Raw genomic sequence first — 16,005 nt, 5'->3', positions numbered from 1 at the left:
AGCATGTCTGAAAAAAAATCACTTTTCTCTCAGAGTACTTTTTGGTACCAAAAGCATACTGTAAAACTTCTAAGACTTCCTTGGTATTAAAACCCAATCAAAGGCACATAAAATATATATCACTTTACCTGATGTGGAATATGTCAGATTCCAAGCACACTGTCTCCATGGGATCATGGCGTTAGTAAAGGCATCCATTTCTATCTCACATACAGAGGAACTGTTGAAACATATCTGGACTTTAAGGTTGACTTTGTATTGACGCTCTACTGGGAACTTCTCTATTTTGTATCTGTAAGACAAAGGACCATAATACTAATGATGCAATGACGAAACAGATCACAAAGTCAGAATATTAATTGTATTATTTAAAAAAAAAATGGTGCAAATTTACCAACATTTTTTTGTGAACACATGAAACTAGAGGCTCTCAAGAGCCTGTATCGCTCACCTGACTCTACTAGGGTTTTTGAAATCATATAAAAACAGATAAATTTGGCTACAAAGTAAAACCACTTGGCAAGCACCTCATAAGGAAAGGACTATTCATGCTATGTTTGATTTCATTCAATTCTGTGGTTCTCTAGAAGAAGACTTTTGTATGCATTTTCCATAGGATCCAATGTTAAACTAAGCCCCCTCCTGGCAGCCATCTTGGATGATGGATAGGAGACAAAGTAACAACACTTGGTCAGCATCTCATAAGGAACATTCATGCTATGTTTGGTTTCATTCCATTCAGTGGTTCCCTAAAAGATGTCATTTATATGCATTTCCCATAGGGTCATATGTTAAACTTAGTCCCCCTACTGGTGGCCATCTTGGATGATGGATCAGCTACAAAGTAACAACACTTGGTCAGCACCTCATAAGGAACAGTGGTTCTCTAAAAGAAGTCATTTGTATGAATTTCCCATAGGCTACTATAATAAACTAAGTCCCCCGCTGGCGGACATCTTGGATGATGGATCAGCTACAAAGTAACAACACTTGGTCAACACCTCATAAGGAACATTCATGCCATGTTTGGTTTCATTCCATTCAATGGTTCTCTAGAAGAAGACATTTGTATGATTTTCACATAGGGTCCTATGTTGAACCAAGTCCCCCGCTTCAGGCCATTTTGGATGAAGGATCGGCTACAAAGTAACAACACATGGTTAGCACCTCATAAGGAACATTCATGTCATGTTTGGTTTCAATCCATTCAGTTGTTCTCTAGAGGAAGTCATTTGTATGCATTTCCCATAGGGTCCTATGTTAAACTATGTCCCCCTCTGGCAGTCATCTTGGATGAATGATTGGATACAAAGTGACAACACTTGGTCAGCACCTCATGAGGAATATTCATGACATGTTTGGTTTCATTCCATTCAGTGGTTCTCTAGAAGAAGTCATTTGTATGTATTTCCAATAGGGTCCTGTGTTAAACTAAGTCCCACGCTGGCCGCCATCTTGGATGATGGATCGGCTACAAAGTAACAACACTTGGCCAGCACCTCAGAAGGAAAATTCATGACATGTTTGGTTTCATTCCATTTAGTGGTTCTCTAGAAGAAGTCATTTGCATGCATTTCCAATAGGGTCAATGATGTTAAACTAAGTTCCCCGCTGGCCGCCATCTTGGATGATGGATCGGCTACAAAGTGACAACACTTGGTCAGCACCTCACAAGGAACATTCATGCCATGTTTGGTTTCATTCCATTCAATGGTTCTCTAGAGAAAGTTCAAAATGTAAAAAGTTAACGGCGACAACAGATGACAGACGCCAGGTGATAAGAGAAGCTCACTTGGACCTTCAGGCCAAATGAGCTAAAAAGTTACGATCTTAAATTCATTATTTTTCTGTATTAAAAGTTTTGATTATTGAAAAATTCAAATTTCTACTTACGTCAACTTTACAACTCCTTTCAAATTAAACTTCTTCTCCACACCTGTAACAATAAAAATAATTTCAATTTCAGAAAAAAAACTTGAAAAATCTAATTATTCATTTGGGAAATTATGCCAAAGCTTCAATTATTTTACTTTACATTAAATGACATGTCGTTGTAAAAGTATGGGAAACAAGGAACCTTTTATAATAGATTTTTTTAATCTATAACTGAAGGTTTTAACACAAACATTTCACCCAAAATAACATGAGGCTAGGTTCCATAATTTACAAACAATCTCCAATATCAAAAGGACATGCTATAATTTTTTTCATTAAATGAAAATATGCGTACAAAGATTTCTTTCTCTTTTTTTGAAGAGTGAAAGAAGGGGACAAAGTTTAAAAAGGGATCATTAGCTGAACTATGAATAAAAACAAATATAATTACCAAAAATGGTTGGATCAGACAAATCTAAACTTAGACTAAATCGTTCAATGCCAATTTTGCCGACATTTGTACATGGATCTAGGTCGATGTATGTGTGAAATGGACGTCCCAGAAAATCAACATCAGAACAGAAATCTACGGCTGTACACACTTCAGCAATGGATCCAACTGACGAGGAATGGAGTGTTGCCATAGGAACATCAAGTGGACACACTGTAAATAGATTTAAAATCATTAATATATATCATATAAAGTTTCTATGTTTATTTTTCTTTTGCATTTCAATTTACAAACTTATATTCTGCTTCTTAAACTGTGAAATTAAATAATAAGGTTCTTTCCAATGCAATATATTGAAGAAAAACATACTAAAAATTTTGCAATATAGTATAAACTATTGTCATTCATAAGTGATGTGTGTCACAGGAACTTCCTACCCTCCCAGAGTACTTGAGTTCAACAACCTTTTTAAGGGTTAATGCTAACAAATCTCTGGTTTTTTTTTTGTAGAATTGTCCTTTTGCTTTAATCATTGTGTTTGTTTATACTTATGATTTTGATTATTCCCTTTGTATCTGCTTACTTTTTTATTTTAACTATTCATGGGCTTTGCTCATTGTTAAAGGCCAAACAGTGACCTATAGTAGTAAATTTTCTATATCAGTTGGTCTCTTGTGGAAATTGTCTCATAGGCAATCATTCCACATCTACCTTTTAATATATATACATAAATATCAAACAGAATGCAGGGAGAAATAATTTTACCATCCTTCCATCCAGCAACTGATGGACTGTATTTAGCTCCAGATGGTTGACACTGTGTGGGAGACATCATTTCACCAATTTTCAGGAATTCCAGTAAGCCTGAAGCCTTAGCAGGTGTAAGTAAGGATCCTTGTGGTAAGCCTTGATAAGTATACCAACTGTTTAAGTTGAAACCTAAAACAAAATTCATATAGATTGTTATTCTTTGGAATATAGTTTTGTCACAATACAAGATATTGAATTTATATACAAATTGTTAAAAAGATAAATTGATTGAAGGAATGATTGATTGGTAAACAAATAATATACATAGGTATAATGTCTTATAAGAACAATTACGATGAATGCTAGGCAGTTTAATTGATAATTATAAACAAAGTTTCCTTAAAACTGTACATTGAAAATCTGTGGAAATGTTCTCAATCACATCTAGATACATGCCATTCTATTGGTCAATACATATAAAAATATAGATCTGCTAAATGTAATTAGTCTTATCATTCCTCATTTACAGAATTTTTAAATCTCATTAGACCTACCTGGTACTCCATAACTTGTATCATAGTCACAGACAGGAATAGGTAGTTCTTGTCGCTTGAAGAGTTCAAAGGTAACGTACTGCTGACTTCTGTCTAAGTACATACTCATGTTGAGGTCTACACGGAAATACTCATCCACCTCATTGTAGTCAACCAGAAAACTGTAATACAAATCAGCTAATATTAAAAATCCTTGAAAAAAGAAAAACAAATTATTTTTGTCTTCCTTCTTGTAGTTTAGGATTTGCAGCATTTATGCTCTTCTATTTATCCACAATTAGATATAATAGATCTGAATATTCATCTTTTAGTGTATTTATATCAATTTTGCCAATTTAAAGCAAAACTTAGATATTTAAAAGCATTTTTAAATAAACATGTATTTTACAGGGGCGGATCCAGCCATTTTAAAAAGGGGTGGGGGTGGGGGGGGGAGTGGGGTCCCAAACCAGGACAAAGGGGAGGTTCCAAAAATATATCCCCATTCAAATGCATTGATTGTCCAAAAAATTAGGAAGTTCCAACCCCTGGAAACCCCCCACCCCCCTCCCCCCTCCCTGGATCCACTAATGTTCCATGTTTAAATTTTCCCCATTTGATTTTTTGGCTTTAAGCTTATCTATTTTAATTATCCAGTACAACCAAAAATAGGCTTGACTCATGATTTTATGTGTTAAGTTGGAGCTGACACATAAAAATAAAAAATAAATCAGAATTTCACATAATGTTTAATGTGGTACCCAACACTTTCACTTAAATTAATTTGGCTCGTTTAATTTTCATAAAATTTTGATAAATAATTTACTTTGATCCTTGACAAAAATATAAAAATTTCAAAAAATTTGAACCAACCGTTTTATCAGAAAAATTACACTGGTTATATAGCAGTTTGAAAAAGACTTATTTTGATCATTGAGAAGCTTAATATTCCTTTTACAACACAATGTAATTAAAACGTTTAGCTGACTTTACTCCCTGTAGTGTTGGGTACCACCTTAAGATTTCTTCACTTTGTTTTATTTCAAGCAGCAAATCCCACATACAATTATAATTTGGACAGCATTTATTATCAATGCATACTTACTCAAATATATAGGCATCTAACAAATCCTTGGTATCTCTCTGTCCTGTAAAATAAGATTTTTAAATAAATAAAATATTTTTAACTGGTTTTTTTATTGTTTGATTCATGAGGTTATATAAAACTGGAGCAAATTAATTAAACTAGAGGCTCTAAAGAGCCTGTGTCGCTCACCTTGGTCTATGTGAATATTAATCAAAGGAAGCAGATTGAAAATTGACTATAAAGGGCAATAACTCCTAAAGGGGTCAACTGACCATTTAGGTCATGCTGACTTATTTGTAAATCTTTCTACTGAACATTATTGCTGTTTACAGTTTACCTCTATCTACAATAACATTCAAGATAATAACCCAAAACAGTAAAATTTCCTTAAAATTACAAATTCAGGGGCAGCAACCCAACATCAGGTTGTCCGATTTATCTGCAAATTTCAGTGCAGATAGATCTTGACCTGATAAACAAATTTGCTCTAATTACTTTGGTTTTTGAGTTATAAGCCAAAAACTGCATTTTACCCCTATGTTCTATTCTAAGCCTTGGCAGCCATCTTGGTTAGTTGGCCGGGTCACTGGACACATTTTTTAAACTAGATACCCCAAAGATGATTGTGGCCAAGTTTGGATTAATTTAGCCCAGTAGTTTCAGAGGAGAAGATTTTTGTAAAAGATAACTCAGATTTACGAAAAATGGTTAAAAATTGACTATAAAGGGCAATAACTCCAATAGGGGTCAACTGACCTTTACGGTCATGTTGACTTATTTGTAAATCTTACTTTGCTGAACATTATTGCTGTTTACAGTTTATCTCTATCTGTAATAATATTCAAGATAATAACCAAAAACAGAAAAAAATTCTTAAATTTATCAATTCAGGGGCAGCAACCTAACAACAGATTGTCTGATTCATCTGAAAATTTCAGGGCAGATCTTGACCTGATAAACACTTTTACCAATGTCAGATTTGCTCTAAATGCTTTGGTTTTTGTGTTATAAGCCAAAAACTGCATTTTACCCCATTGTTCTATTTTTAGCCATGGCGGCCATCTTGGTTGGTTGGCCGGGTCACCGGACACATTTTTTAAACTAGATACCTCAATGATGATTGTGGCCAAGTTTGGTTTAATTTGGCCCAGTAGTTTCATAAGAGAAGATTTTTGTAAAAGTTAACGACGATGGACGACGTACGAAGGACGACGACGACGGACCCCGGACGCAAAGTGATGGGAAAAGCTCACTTGGCCCTTCGGGCCAGGTGATCTAAAAATTAATTAAAACTATTTTTTTTCTTTTCTCCAAAGTACAAGTAGACAATAAAACTTCTTAAATTTAACTTACCCCAGGCATAGGTCAGGAAGTCCAAATCAATGACAAGTTTCTCTATACCAATCTTGAATGACCTTTCACACATATTGAGGTCAAAGTAAGCATGGAGTGATGTCCTCAGTAATGGTATATATAAACAGAAGTCGATGTAAGTACAGCGTGATGAGACGTATCCCTTTGGTGTGGCTATAGATAATGGAGTTAGTGCTGTTAAGTTTCCTAGTCCTCCAGGACATTCTAAAATAAGGAACAAATAAAATTGAGAATGGAAATGGGGAATGTGTCAAAGAGACAACAACCCGACCAAATAAAAAAAAAAAACAGCAGAAGGTCACCAACAGGTCTTCAATGTAGCGAGAAATTCCCGCACCTGGAGGCGTCCTTCAGCTGGCCCCTAAACAAATATATACTAGTTCAGTGATAATGAACGCCATACTAATTTCCAAATTGTACACAAGAAACTAATATAAAAATAATACAAGACTAACAAAGGCCAGAGGCTCCTGACTTGGGACAGGCGCAAAAATGCGGCGGGGTTAAACATGTTTGTGAGATCTCAACCCTCCCCCTATACCTCTAACCAATGTAGAAAAATAAACGCATAACAATACGGACATTAAAATTCAGTTCAAGAGAAGTCCGAATATGCAATCTTTAATGACTTGACAACAGTATCGTAATTATATCCCTTCTTAATCAGTCTATTTAAAGGTTTTGTAAGTTTCTGAGGTGAATACTGACACCTTTGTGCTTTATAAAGAATATTTCCATAAAAAATTGGATGTGAAATACCTGAACGTATAAAAAGTCTGCATGTTGAGCTATATTTACGAATGATGTCTTTATACCGATGATAAAATTTAGTAAAAGTTTTGACTAGTTTGTGATATCGAAAACCCTGGTGTAATAATTTTTCAGTAATACATAAATTTATCTCGTTAAAATCTAAAACATTGTTACAAACACGAGCGAATCGTACAAGTTGAGATATATAAACACCGTAAGATGGTGACAAGGGAACGTCACCATCTAAAAACGGATAATTAACGATAGGAAATGAAAAATCATCCCTTTTATCATAAATTTTAGTATTCAGCTTTCCGTTAGTGATATAGATATCAAGATCGAGGAAAGGGCAGTGGTCATTATTAGTATTAGCTTTATTTAAAGTAAGTTCAGCAGGATAAATTTCATTAATATACATACTGAAGTCGTCATTATTGAGAGCCAAAATATCATCCAAATATCTAAAAGTATTATTAAATTTGTTTATAAAATGTTGTTTTGATGGGTCTTTGCTTATTTTTGTCATAAATTGTAACTCATAACAATACAAAAAGAGGTCCGCAATAAGTGGTGCACAGTTAGTTCCCATTGGAATTCCGATAATCTGACGATATACGGAATCCCCAAAGCGAACAAAAATGTTATCTAGTAAAAATTCAAGGGCATATATAGTATCAAAGCATGTCCAATTAACATAGAGCCTTAATATAAAATATTTTTGTTCAGATTTTTACAAAATATTTTTTTCAGGTTAGTTAGAAAATGTTCAAATTTTGTAACAAATGTTTGCTATAAGTTGTCAAACTCCTTATATTGAGGAGAGGAGAAAAGACCAAAATAATGAAATTGCCTCATTATCAAATATTTCCTTCATGTTAAGATATTACACGTATAAGCAAATAAGATCATATACCACATTATGTATTATTCTCATACATAGATGTTGATCTGAATTAACAAATTTTGAACTGATTTACTTTAAACTCAATGTAAAAGTGTCCTTACAGGGGAAAAAAAATAAATAAAACTAACATATTTGGTAGTTCTCATTTGTGTATAATCTGCACCCCTTTTTCACCCTCATATCTTGTATTATATTTTTCATTCATCAATTAAATTTATATAATTTGGAAATGATTGAATAAAATGACTATTTTGCCATTGTAGGCCAAAGCGATGGTTCTATTCACACATACTCCTTTGAAACCATTTTGATACAATATACAAGTCAAGTATCTATAACTAAATTACATGGTCATTTAGCCATGGTGCTGTCAGTTTATGTACAACTTATATGAGTTAAAATGTACTCCCTCTGGTATCTTTGGCCTCTCTTTTACAACTACATGATTTTTTAATTGCAACCACCTTTTCAACACATCAAACCATAAATAGTAAACACTCACCATCTCTCCAACCGACAGAATCTGTTGGCTGTGATTGGTACATTTGACTGTTAATGTCACACTGTGGATCTTGTAGGTATTCAGCTATACCAAGTCTCTCTAAAATCTGCTTAACTAAAATGTCTGTCAATTGGCTCTGAAGAGAAAGTCCTTGCTCAGTCAAGAAATCTGAGGCTGAGAAATTGTTAAAACTGACGCTCCAATCACAAGCAATTTTAGGAAGATACAGATCCTTAACAATTTCTAAGGTTATGTCACATGCTTTTCCTTCCTCTAAACAGACACTGGCATTCATACTAACTATGAACTTCTTTTCTGCTTGTAGATCAATTACCATGAAACTGAAAGATAATTTGATTTGTCAAAAAAAAGAATCACACAACGACATTTTAAAAAAAGATAAAATCATATCATTACCAGTGAAAATGAACAACATAACATGAATAAAATTATAAGAACAGTTCATTAATGTTACTAAAATAAAATTTATAGTGGTTTTAATCAAAACAATCATTTCAAATATTTAGATCTATAATACTCACTCTAAAAACATGATGTTGCCTAACTTAAGGTTTTTCACCATACCTGAAAATAGAAAATGTCATAAATTTCACATATAAACTGTCCAATGTGAAGTTATAAATTCATATAATGTTACTAAATCACAGCAGCAAATTCCCAATGCATGCTGTGTAAAATTCTCCTATTTTTTATGAATATTTTTTTAGCAATTACATGTATAATTTGATGTCCAGTGTAAATAAGCAGAAAATTAAAAACTGCAACCAAGATGGCATCATATTTGGTGTTATGTCAGTTAATTTTTTCATAGAAAAAGTATTATTCACATATTTTGAGATTTTTTTTAACTATAGTAGATCCCCTGCATCCTTGATGCTGGGTCCTATTTAGGTAAAATACTTACCACTGTCAAATGAAAAGAAAGCTTCATCCACTCCAAAATGATCTATTCCAGCCTTGATTCTGTATTGGCATCCATCTAACAGTATGTAGAAGTGGAAGGACTTCTTTATAAACTCAATGTCCACACAGCATTCTACACCTGTGCAGTAATCTGGTATGTGGCATGTTACAGGAATGTTGTTAGGTATCTTGGGTAGTGTCATGTCTAAGGGACATTCTGGAAAAAAAGCAAAATTGTAAAAGACAAATATCTACATTAAAATTTTAATTTATTGTATACACATCCAATTTTTCCACATATCTGTGAAAGATAATGGGAAAAGGACATCCTCACCACTTTTGGACAATTCACTGTCTAATACAGGCAGCTGAAATAATTTTCAAACGATCCTTCCTACCAGGCTTTTAACGGTAAAAGCATTGTAGGATTTGTCTCTTTTATTTATATAGTCCTGTCTTGACATGAAAATGATGAACAGAAATAAGAGCAATGTTTGTTTGCTTGGATTTTGTCAGGTATGTAGGGATTTTGTTTCAGACACCATACTCCTTTTTAGAAAAATAGTCTTTAAATCGCATATAAAACTTAATAGATTTAACTTGCAGCTTGATCCTTTTTTGACTAAAAAAAAACATGTTATTTTAACCTCTAATTAGTCCTCAGACCAAACTTAGAATTCAATATTTAAAATACTAACCTTTATTCTATCCATCTACTGACAGAGAGTAAGGGGCAGCCCTCCTGCTTCAGGATGGATCTTCTGTCTAAAAGTACTAACCTTTATTCCATCTGTCTGTTGAAGGAGAGTAAGGCGCAGCCGTCCTGCTACAGGATGGATCTTCTGTCTAAAAGTACTAACCTTTATTCCACCCGTCTGTTGAAGGAGAGTAAGGGGCAGCCCTCCTGCTTCAGGATGGATCTTCTGTCTAAAAGTACTAACCTTTATTCCTTCTATCTGTTGAAGGAGAGTAAGGGGCAGCCGTCTTGCTACAGGATGGATCTTCTGTCTAAAAGTACTAACCTTTATTCCACCCGTCTGTTGAAGGAGAGTAAGGGGCAGCCGTCCTGCTACAGGATGGATCTTCTGTCTAAAAGTACTACCCTTTATTCCACCCGTCTGTTGAAGGAGAGTAAGGGGCAGCCGTCCTGCAATATGAGGGATCTTCTGTCTAAAAGTACTAACCTTTATTTTATCCGTCTGTTGAGGGAGAGTAAGGGCAGCTGTCCTGCAATATGAGGGATCTTCTGTCTAAAAGTACTAACCTTTATTTTATCCGTCTGTTGAAAGAGAGTAAGGGGCAGCCGTTCTGCTACAGGATGGATCTTCTGTCTAAAAGTACTAACCTTTATTCCATCCGTCTGTTGAGGGAGAGTAAGGGCAGCTGTCCTGCAATATGAAGCATCTTCTGTCTAAAAGTACTAACCTTTATTCCACCCGTCTGTTGAAGGAGAGTAAGGGGCAGCCCTCCTGCTTCAGGATGGATCTTCTGTCTAAAAGTACTAACCTTTATTCCATCTGTCTGTTGAAGGAGAGTAAGGGGCAGCCGTCCTGCTACAGGATGGATCTTCTGTCTAAAAGTACTAACCTTTATTCCACCCGTCTGTTGAAGGAGAGTAAGGGGCAGCCGTCCTGCTACAGGATGGATCTTCTGTCTAAAAGTACTAACCTTTATTCCACCCGTCTGTTGAAGGAGAGTAAGGGGCAGCCGTCCTGCAATATGAGGGATCTTCTGTCTAAAAGTACTAACCTTTATTCCACCCGTCTGTTGAAAGAGAGTAAGGGGCAGCCGTTCTGCTACAGGATGGATCTTCTGTCTAAAAGTACTAACCTTTATTCCATCCGTCTGTTGAGGGAGAGTAAGGGCAGCTGTCCTGCAATATGAAGGATCTTCTGTCTAAAAGTACTAACCTTTATTCCACCCGTCTGTTGAAGGAGAGTAAGGGGCAGCCCTCCTGCTTCAGGATGGATCTTCTGTCTAAAAGTACTAACCTTTATTCCATCTGTCTGTTGAAGGAGAGTAAGGGGCAGCCGTCCTGCTACAGGATGGATCTTCTGTCTAAAAGTACTAACCTTTATTCCACCCGTCTGTTGAAGGAGAGTAAGGGGCAGCCGTCCTGCTACAGGATGGATCTTCTGTCTAAAAGTACTAACCTTTATTCCACCCGTCTGTTGAAGGAGAGTAAGGGGCAGCCGTCCTGCAATATGAGGGATCTTCTGTCTAAAAGTACTAACCTTTATTCCACCCGTCTGTTGAAAGAGAGTAAGGGGCAGCCGTTCTGCTACAGGATGGATCTTCTGTCTAAAAGTACTAACCTTTATTCCATCCGTCTGTTGAGGGAGAGTAAGGGCAGCTGTCCTGCAATATGAAGGATCTTCTGTCTAAAAGTACTAACCTTTATTCCATCCGTCTGTTGAGGGAGAGTAAGGGCAGCTGTCCTGCAATATGAAGGATCTTCTGTCTAAAAGTACTAACCTTTATTCCATCTGTCTGTTGAAGGAGAGTAAGGGGCAGTCGTCCAGCTACAGGATGGATCTTCTGTCTATAAGTACTAACCTTTATTCCACCCGTCTGTTGAAGGAGAGTAAGGGGCACATATCCTGCTACAGGATGGATCTTCTGTCTAAAAGTACTAACCTTTATTTTATCCGTCTGTTGAGGGAGAGTAAGGGCAGCTGTCCTGCAATATGAAGGATCTTCTGTCTAAAAGTACTAACCTTTATTCCATCCGTCTGTTGAAGGAGAGTAAGGGGCACTACTCCTGCTACAGGATGGTTCTTCTTTCTAAAAGTACTAACCTTTATTCCATCCGTCTGTTGAGGGAAAGTAAGGGCAGCTGTCCTGCAATATGAAGGATCTTCTGTCTAAAAGTACTAACCTTTATTCCATCCGTCTGTTGAAGGAGAGTAAGGGGCAGTCGTCCTGCTACAGGATGGATCTTCTGTCTAAAAGTACTAACCTTTATTCCATCCGTCTGTTGAGGGAGAGTTAAGGGTTATTTATCCTGCTACAGGATGGATCTTCTGTCTAAAAGCACTAACCTTTATTCCATCCATCTACTGACAGAGAGTAAGGGGCAGCTGTCCTGCAATATGATGGATCTTCTGTCTAAAAGTACTAACCTTTATTCCATCCGTCTGTTGACGGAGAGTAAGGCGCAGCCGTCCTGCTACAGGATGGATCTTCCATGTATTGTTTTACTCCTGTGGCTTCTATGAACAGATCAGAAACATATTCTGGCATAGAATCAAGAGCTTGGTCTACTTGATCTTTCAAGAAGTCAGTTGCTGATATGTCTAAAAAAGAATGTTCATCAATCATTAAAACATGGAAAGACTGATAAATATTATGATTTCTTTATGAAAATTATTTTAAAATAGATGGTTTTCACATTTTTCACTTGCAAGGTCATAATGATTATTTCTTTGATAATTTGATTCAAATATTCAAAGTTCATAAATTATTTTTTGTACTTGTAAATTGTTCAAATGCAAACTGCAGATTATGTATTAGTTTTGGCGTACCAGTTTTCCTGGATGCAAACTATGAGTTCAATTTTCAATGAAGTATAAATTTTTGAAAGGATTGTATGCCGACTGTAGCAAATATCATCTACTGGATTTGGTCATACAGAGTATAATTATTGTCAATAGACCTCTCATACTTACTAGCTAAAGAGATTTTAGTCTCCAGATTACATACAGGTTTTGGTAGCAGTATATCTTTCATAAGCTCCACTGTGTAAAGACATGCCTGTTTATTGTCCACACATAATGACACTCCAGCATTCAACAGAAACATCTTCTCTGTCTTTAGATCATCAAGTGTAAACCTGTAAGACCAAAAATAATTACAGGTAAAATTGACACAATAAAATGCATAGGATATACTGTCAATTCAGAATTTTTTGCCATGTTTTGGCTTAAGTTTAATTATTTAAACACTGAAAGTCTTTTAGGGCCTTTTTTTTAAAGAAACATGCCTTCAAATAGTTTACATACGAAATTAAAACTAAATCTCTTCACTGTAAAAAATCAAAACAAGTTACAAATTTATCAAAGTATAAAACTCACGTCAAACGAATGACATCTGACAGACTAACAGTCTCCTCTGTTCCAAAATCATAATCCAACAATTTCTTCTTGTATGGTAAATTCTCTATTCCAACTGAAAACTCATAATTACAAGCATCAAGACTGATGTAAAAATTAACAGCCAGATCAAAGTCAGTGATATCTAAACAGCATGTGACTCCAGTACATGTGTCCATAATGCTACAGGTCAGTGGTATGCTGGAACTTATTGCTTGTAACTGATAGGGCAAGGGTATAGAACACTCTGAAAATAAAAATGTAATATGATTGATGATTGATTTTGAACAGGCAAAAAGACAAAAAAACATATGTAGGAAAAACAGTATAAAACAATTGTGCTTTTGGATTTGATATGGTACTGTAACTAGGCAAAATAAAAAAGATCAAGTGTCTGTTATTTGCTGAGAAAAACAAGGAATACTGTCATCCTCTGCATGTAAAAGAATCTTTGCAGTTGTTCTTTGTTCATAGATAGCCTTTTGTAAGGCAAACTTTGGGCTTTTATCAGAAAAGCTCTATTTTCATTATGCATTTAAAATTCATGCAATTTTTCTTAATGAAAAAAATTCGATCATCTTCAGTTTTTGATGAAGTTTGTTTTGCAGATCTTTAGTTTAAGATTATGTTTGATAAACTTTTGTTTGCCTTTTCATCGTTTTCTTCTTTGTTTGCCATGGTGTCAGTTTTTCTTTGAAAATAAAAATAAGATGTGGTATGATTGCCAATGAAAAAAATATTCATCAAAGTTCAAATGAATTGGATGTAAGCAATTAACTATTCTGCCTTCAGAAATGTCCCTTTCGTCCAATCTGACTTTTATAATGATTGCATCAAATATAATATTTAAAATGTATACATACCGTTAGTCCATCCATCTACAGCTCCTGCGAATGGTGCTGCTGTCCTACTACAAGTTGGATCCTTAAGATATGGTGTAAGTCCCAGAGCTTCCAGCATCTTGTCTCGAATAAGGCCTGTAACAGCTCCAGTAATACTATTCTGAGCTTTGAAGTCACTTAAGGAGAAATCTGAAAAAGGAGTTTAAATAAGACAATTATTGAATTAAACAAGGAACACAATTATTTTTACCAGTCCACAGTGTACTTTTTGACAATGAATGTCTGATTTGTATCTACTAAATAAGAAAAAAAACTACAAACAGAACATTAAAAAATCTTAATTTTGTACAAAACATCTCAATTGTATTCAAAGAAAATTAAGAGGTCAGAATAAGAGTTAAAATAAAGGAATACTATTTTTTTTTCAAATTCAGCCAATTAACCTAATCTGTTCTTAACTCTACCAGCACAAAACATAAGAGGCGTTGGTTCAGCAGCTCTTTATTTATCTTTCTTTATTTATCTAATCTGTTCTTGATAAATCTTATGAAGAAAAAACATCAGCTTATATATTACCAAGGCTTGTCTGTGTCCAATCACACCCAAGTTTAGGAAGTTTGGTATTTTCAAATACTGGTACAGAAACCAGACATGGTCCAGTTTCCTCAAAGCAAACACTTAAGTTCATGTTTAACATGTATTTCTTCTCAGCTTGCAGGTCATGAATAGTGTACCTATAAAATTATAAATTAATTATTATATTTATAGAATAAGCCACAGTGTCATTATTCTGACATAAGGTTTCAAATATCATCTTGGGTGCAATAATACCTACACAATTTCAGAATCCAATATAATTGCAATAATTTAAACTCGCATTTTGAAATTTTTGTTTATGAACATGATGAATTACACAGAATGTTTCTCAACATCGCAAAAGATAAAATTGCATTTGAGTCAACAAACTCACAATCATAAAAACATGCAATGATTTTTGAATTTACAGCACCTTTTTATGAAAACAATCAACTATTGCCATGAATATGTATCATAAAGTCTACTTACTCCATTTTGAGGACTTGTAATATCGACATGGTCTTTTTCTCACCTGAAAATATATAAAACATTTCAATAATAACTTTATTAAAGTCTCTACAACCCTGCCTAGTTGAAATTTTTTAATAAACAATTATTCTATTTTATTATGTTAATTTCTTATCTTTTTAGTGTCACTTATTATAACATTATCTGCTTTATCTGCAATTACAATTATTGAACAGTAACTTTATCCAAATTTAAATAACAATGTTTGGCAATTTCTAAAATGACAATTCTTCAACATAAAAAAACGGATACAATTTCATTGAGACTTCTGTGAAATAATGATTACAAAATACAACTTTAAAATCCTGACTATCAAATATTCTAAAAAACTTATTCATACATACCCCATTTATAATCTATAATGGTGAAGTTAAAGGCTCGTTTCTCAATTCCAATACTCAGTTTCCAGTTACAAGCATCCAGCAAGGCATAAATACGGAAGGATTTACCGATCTTTCCTACATCCACACAACAATCAATACCCGTACAATAATCTGGCACATAACAACTGACTGTTCCTCGGATCTTTGGTAAAGTCATATCGGAAGATTTGGGACAAGCTATAAATAAAAGAATATAAGTTTTGTGGTTGCTCTCACAATGACTTTTACTATTCCTAATTACCAATAATTCCATTTCTCTTGATTTCTAAATATTTCTTGTAACTAATGACATTATAACAGACATAGTTTAAATATACAACTCTTAATCAAGTAAGAGATATATTGGAAATAATTTCAAACATTAATACACAAGCTTTTTTACCAAATTTCGATGTCTATGAACTTTTGTTTTCAATGAAGACCAAATACGTA

At 34.6% G+C, this 16,005-nt stretch overlaps 1 protein-coding gene across 1 annotated transcript in view; it reads right to left on the bottom strand.

Annotated features, from left to right (window-relative positions):
- LOC134693741 (uncharacterized) overlaps positions 1-16,005 on the bottom strand; it is a 180,100-nt gene that overhangs the window by 113,408 nt on the left and 50,687 nt on the right. Inside the window, exons 53-69 of the mRNA XM_063554642.1 lie at positions 15,535-15,750; positions 15,152-15,194; positions 14,663-14,820; positions 14,108-14,275; positions 13,227-13,491; positions 12,822-12,985; positions 12,276-12,449; positions 9,155-9,370; positions 8,772-8,814; positions 8,230-8,570; positions 6,050-6,274; positions 4,715-4,757; positions 3,631-3,791; positions 3,092-3,265; positions 2,327-2,539; positions 1,894-1,936; positions 129-292 (exon numbers count right to left, since the gene is read on the bottom strand). Coding sequence (XP_063410712.1) covers positions 129-292; positions 1,894-1,936; positions 2,327-2,539; positions 3,092-3,265; positions 3,631-3,791; positions 4,715-4,757; positions 6,050-6,274; positions 8,230-8,570; positions 8,772-8,814; positions 9,155-9,370; positions 12,276-12,449; positions 12,822-12,985; positions 13,227-13,491; positions 14,108-14,275; positions 14,663-14,820; positions 15,152-15,194; positions 15,535-15,750 — 2,811 coding nt within the window. The remainder of the gene's footprint in view (positions 1-128; positions 293-1,893; positions 1,937-2,326; positions 2,540-3,091; positions 3,266-3,630; positions 3,792-4,714; positions 4,758-6,049; positions 6,275-8,229; positions 8,571-8,771; positions 8,815-9,154; positions 9,371-12,275; positions 12,450-12,821; positions 12,986-13,226; positions 13,492-14,107; positions 14,276-14,662; positions 14,821-15,151; positions 15,195-15,534; positions 15,751-16,005) is intronic.

The sequence above is a fragment of the Mytilus trossulus genome, chromosome 12 (genome assembly GCF_036588685.1).
Source record: "Mytilus trossulus isolate FHL-02 chromosome 12, PNRI_Mtr1.1.1.hap1, whole genome shotgun sequence".
Taxonomy (NCBI): domain Eukaryota; kingdom Metazoa; phylum Mollusca; class Bivalvia; order Mytilida; family Mytilidae; genus Mytilus; species Mytilus trossulus.
Note: the sequence above shows the minus strand (reverse complement) of the source record. Positions and strands in the feature narration are given on the sequence as shown.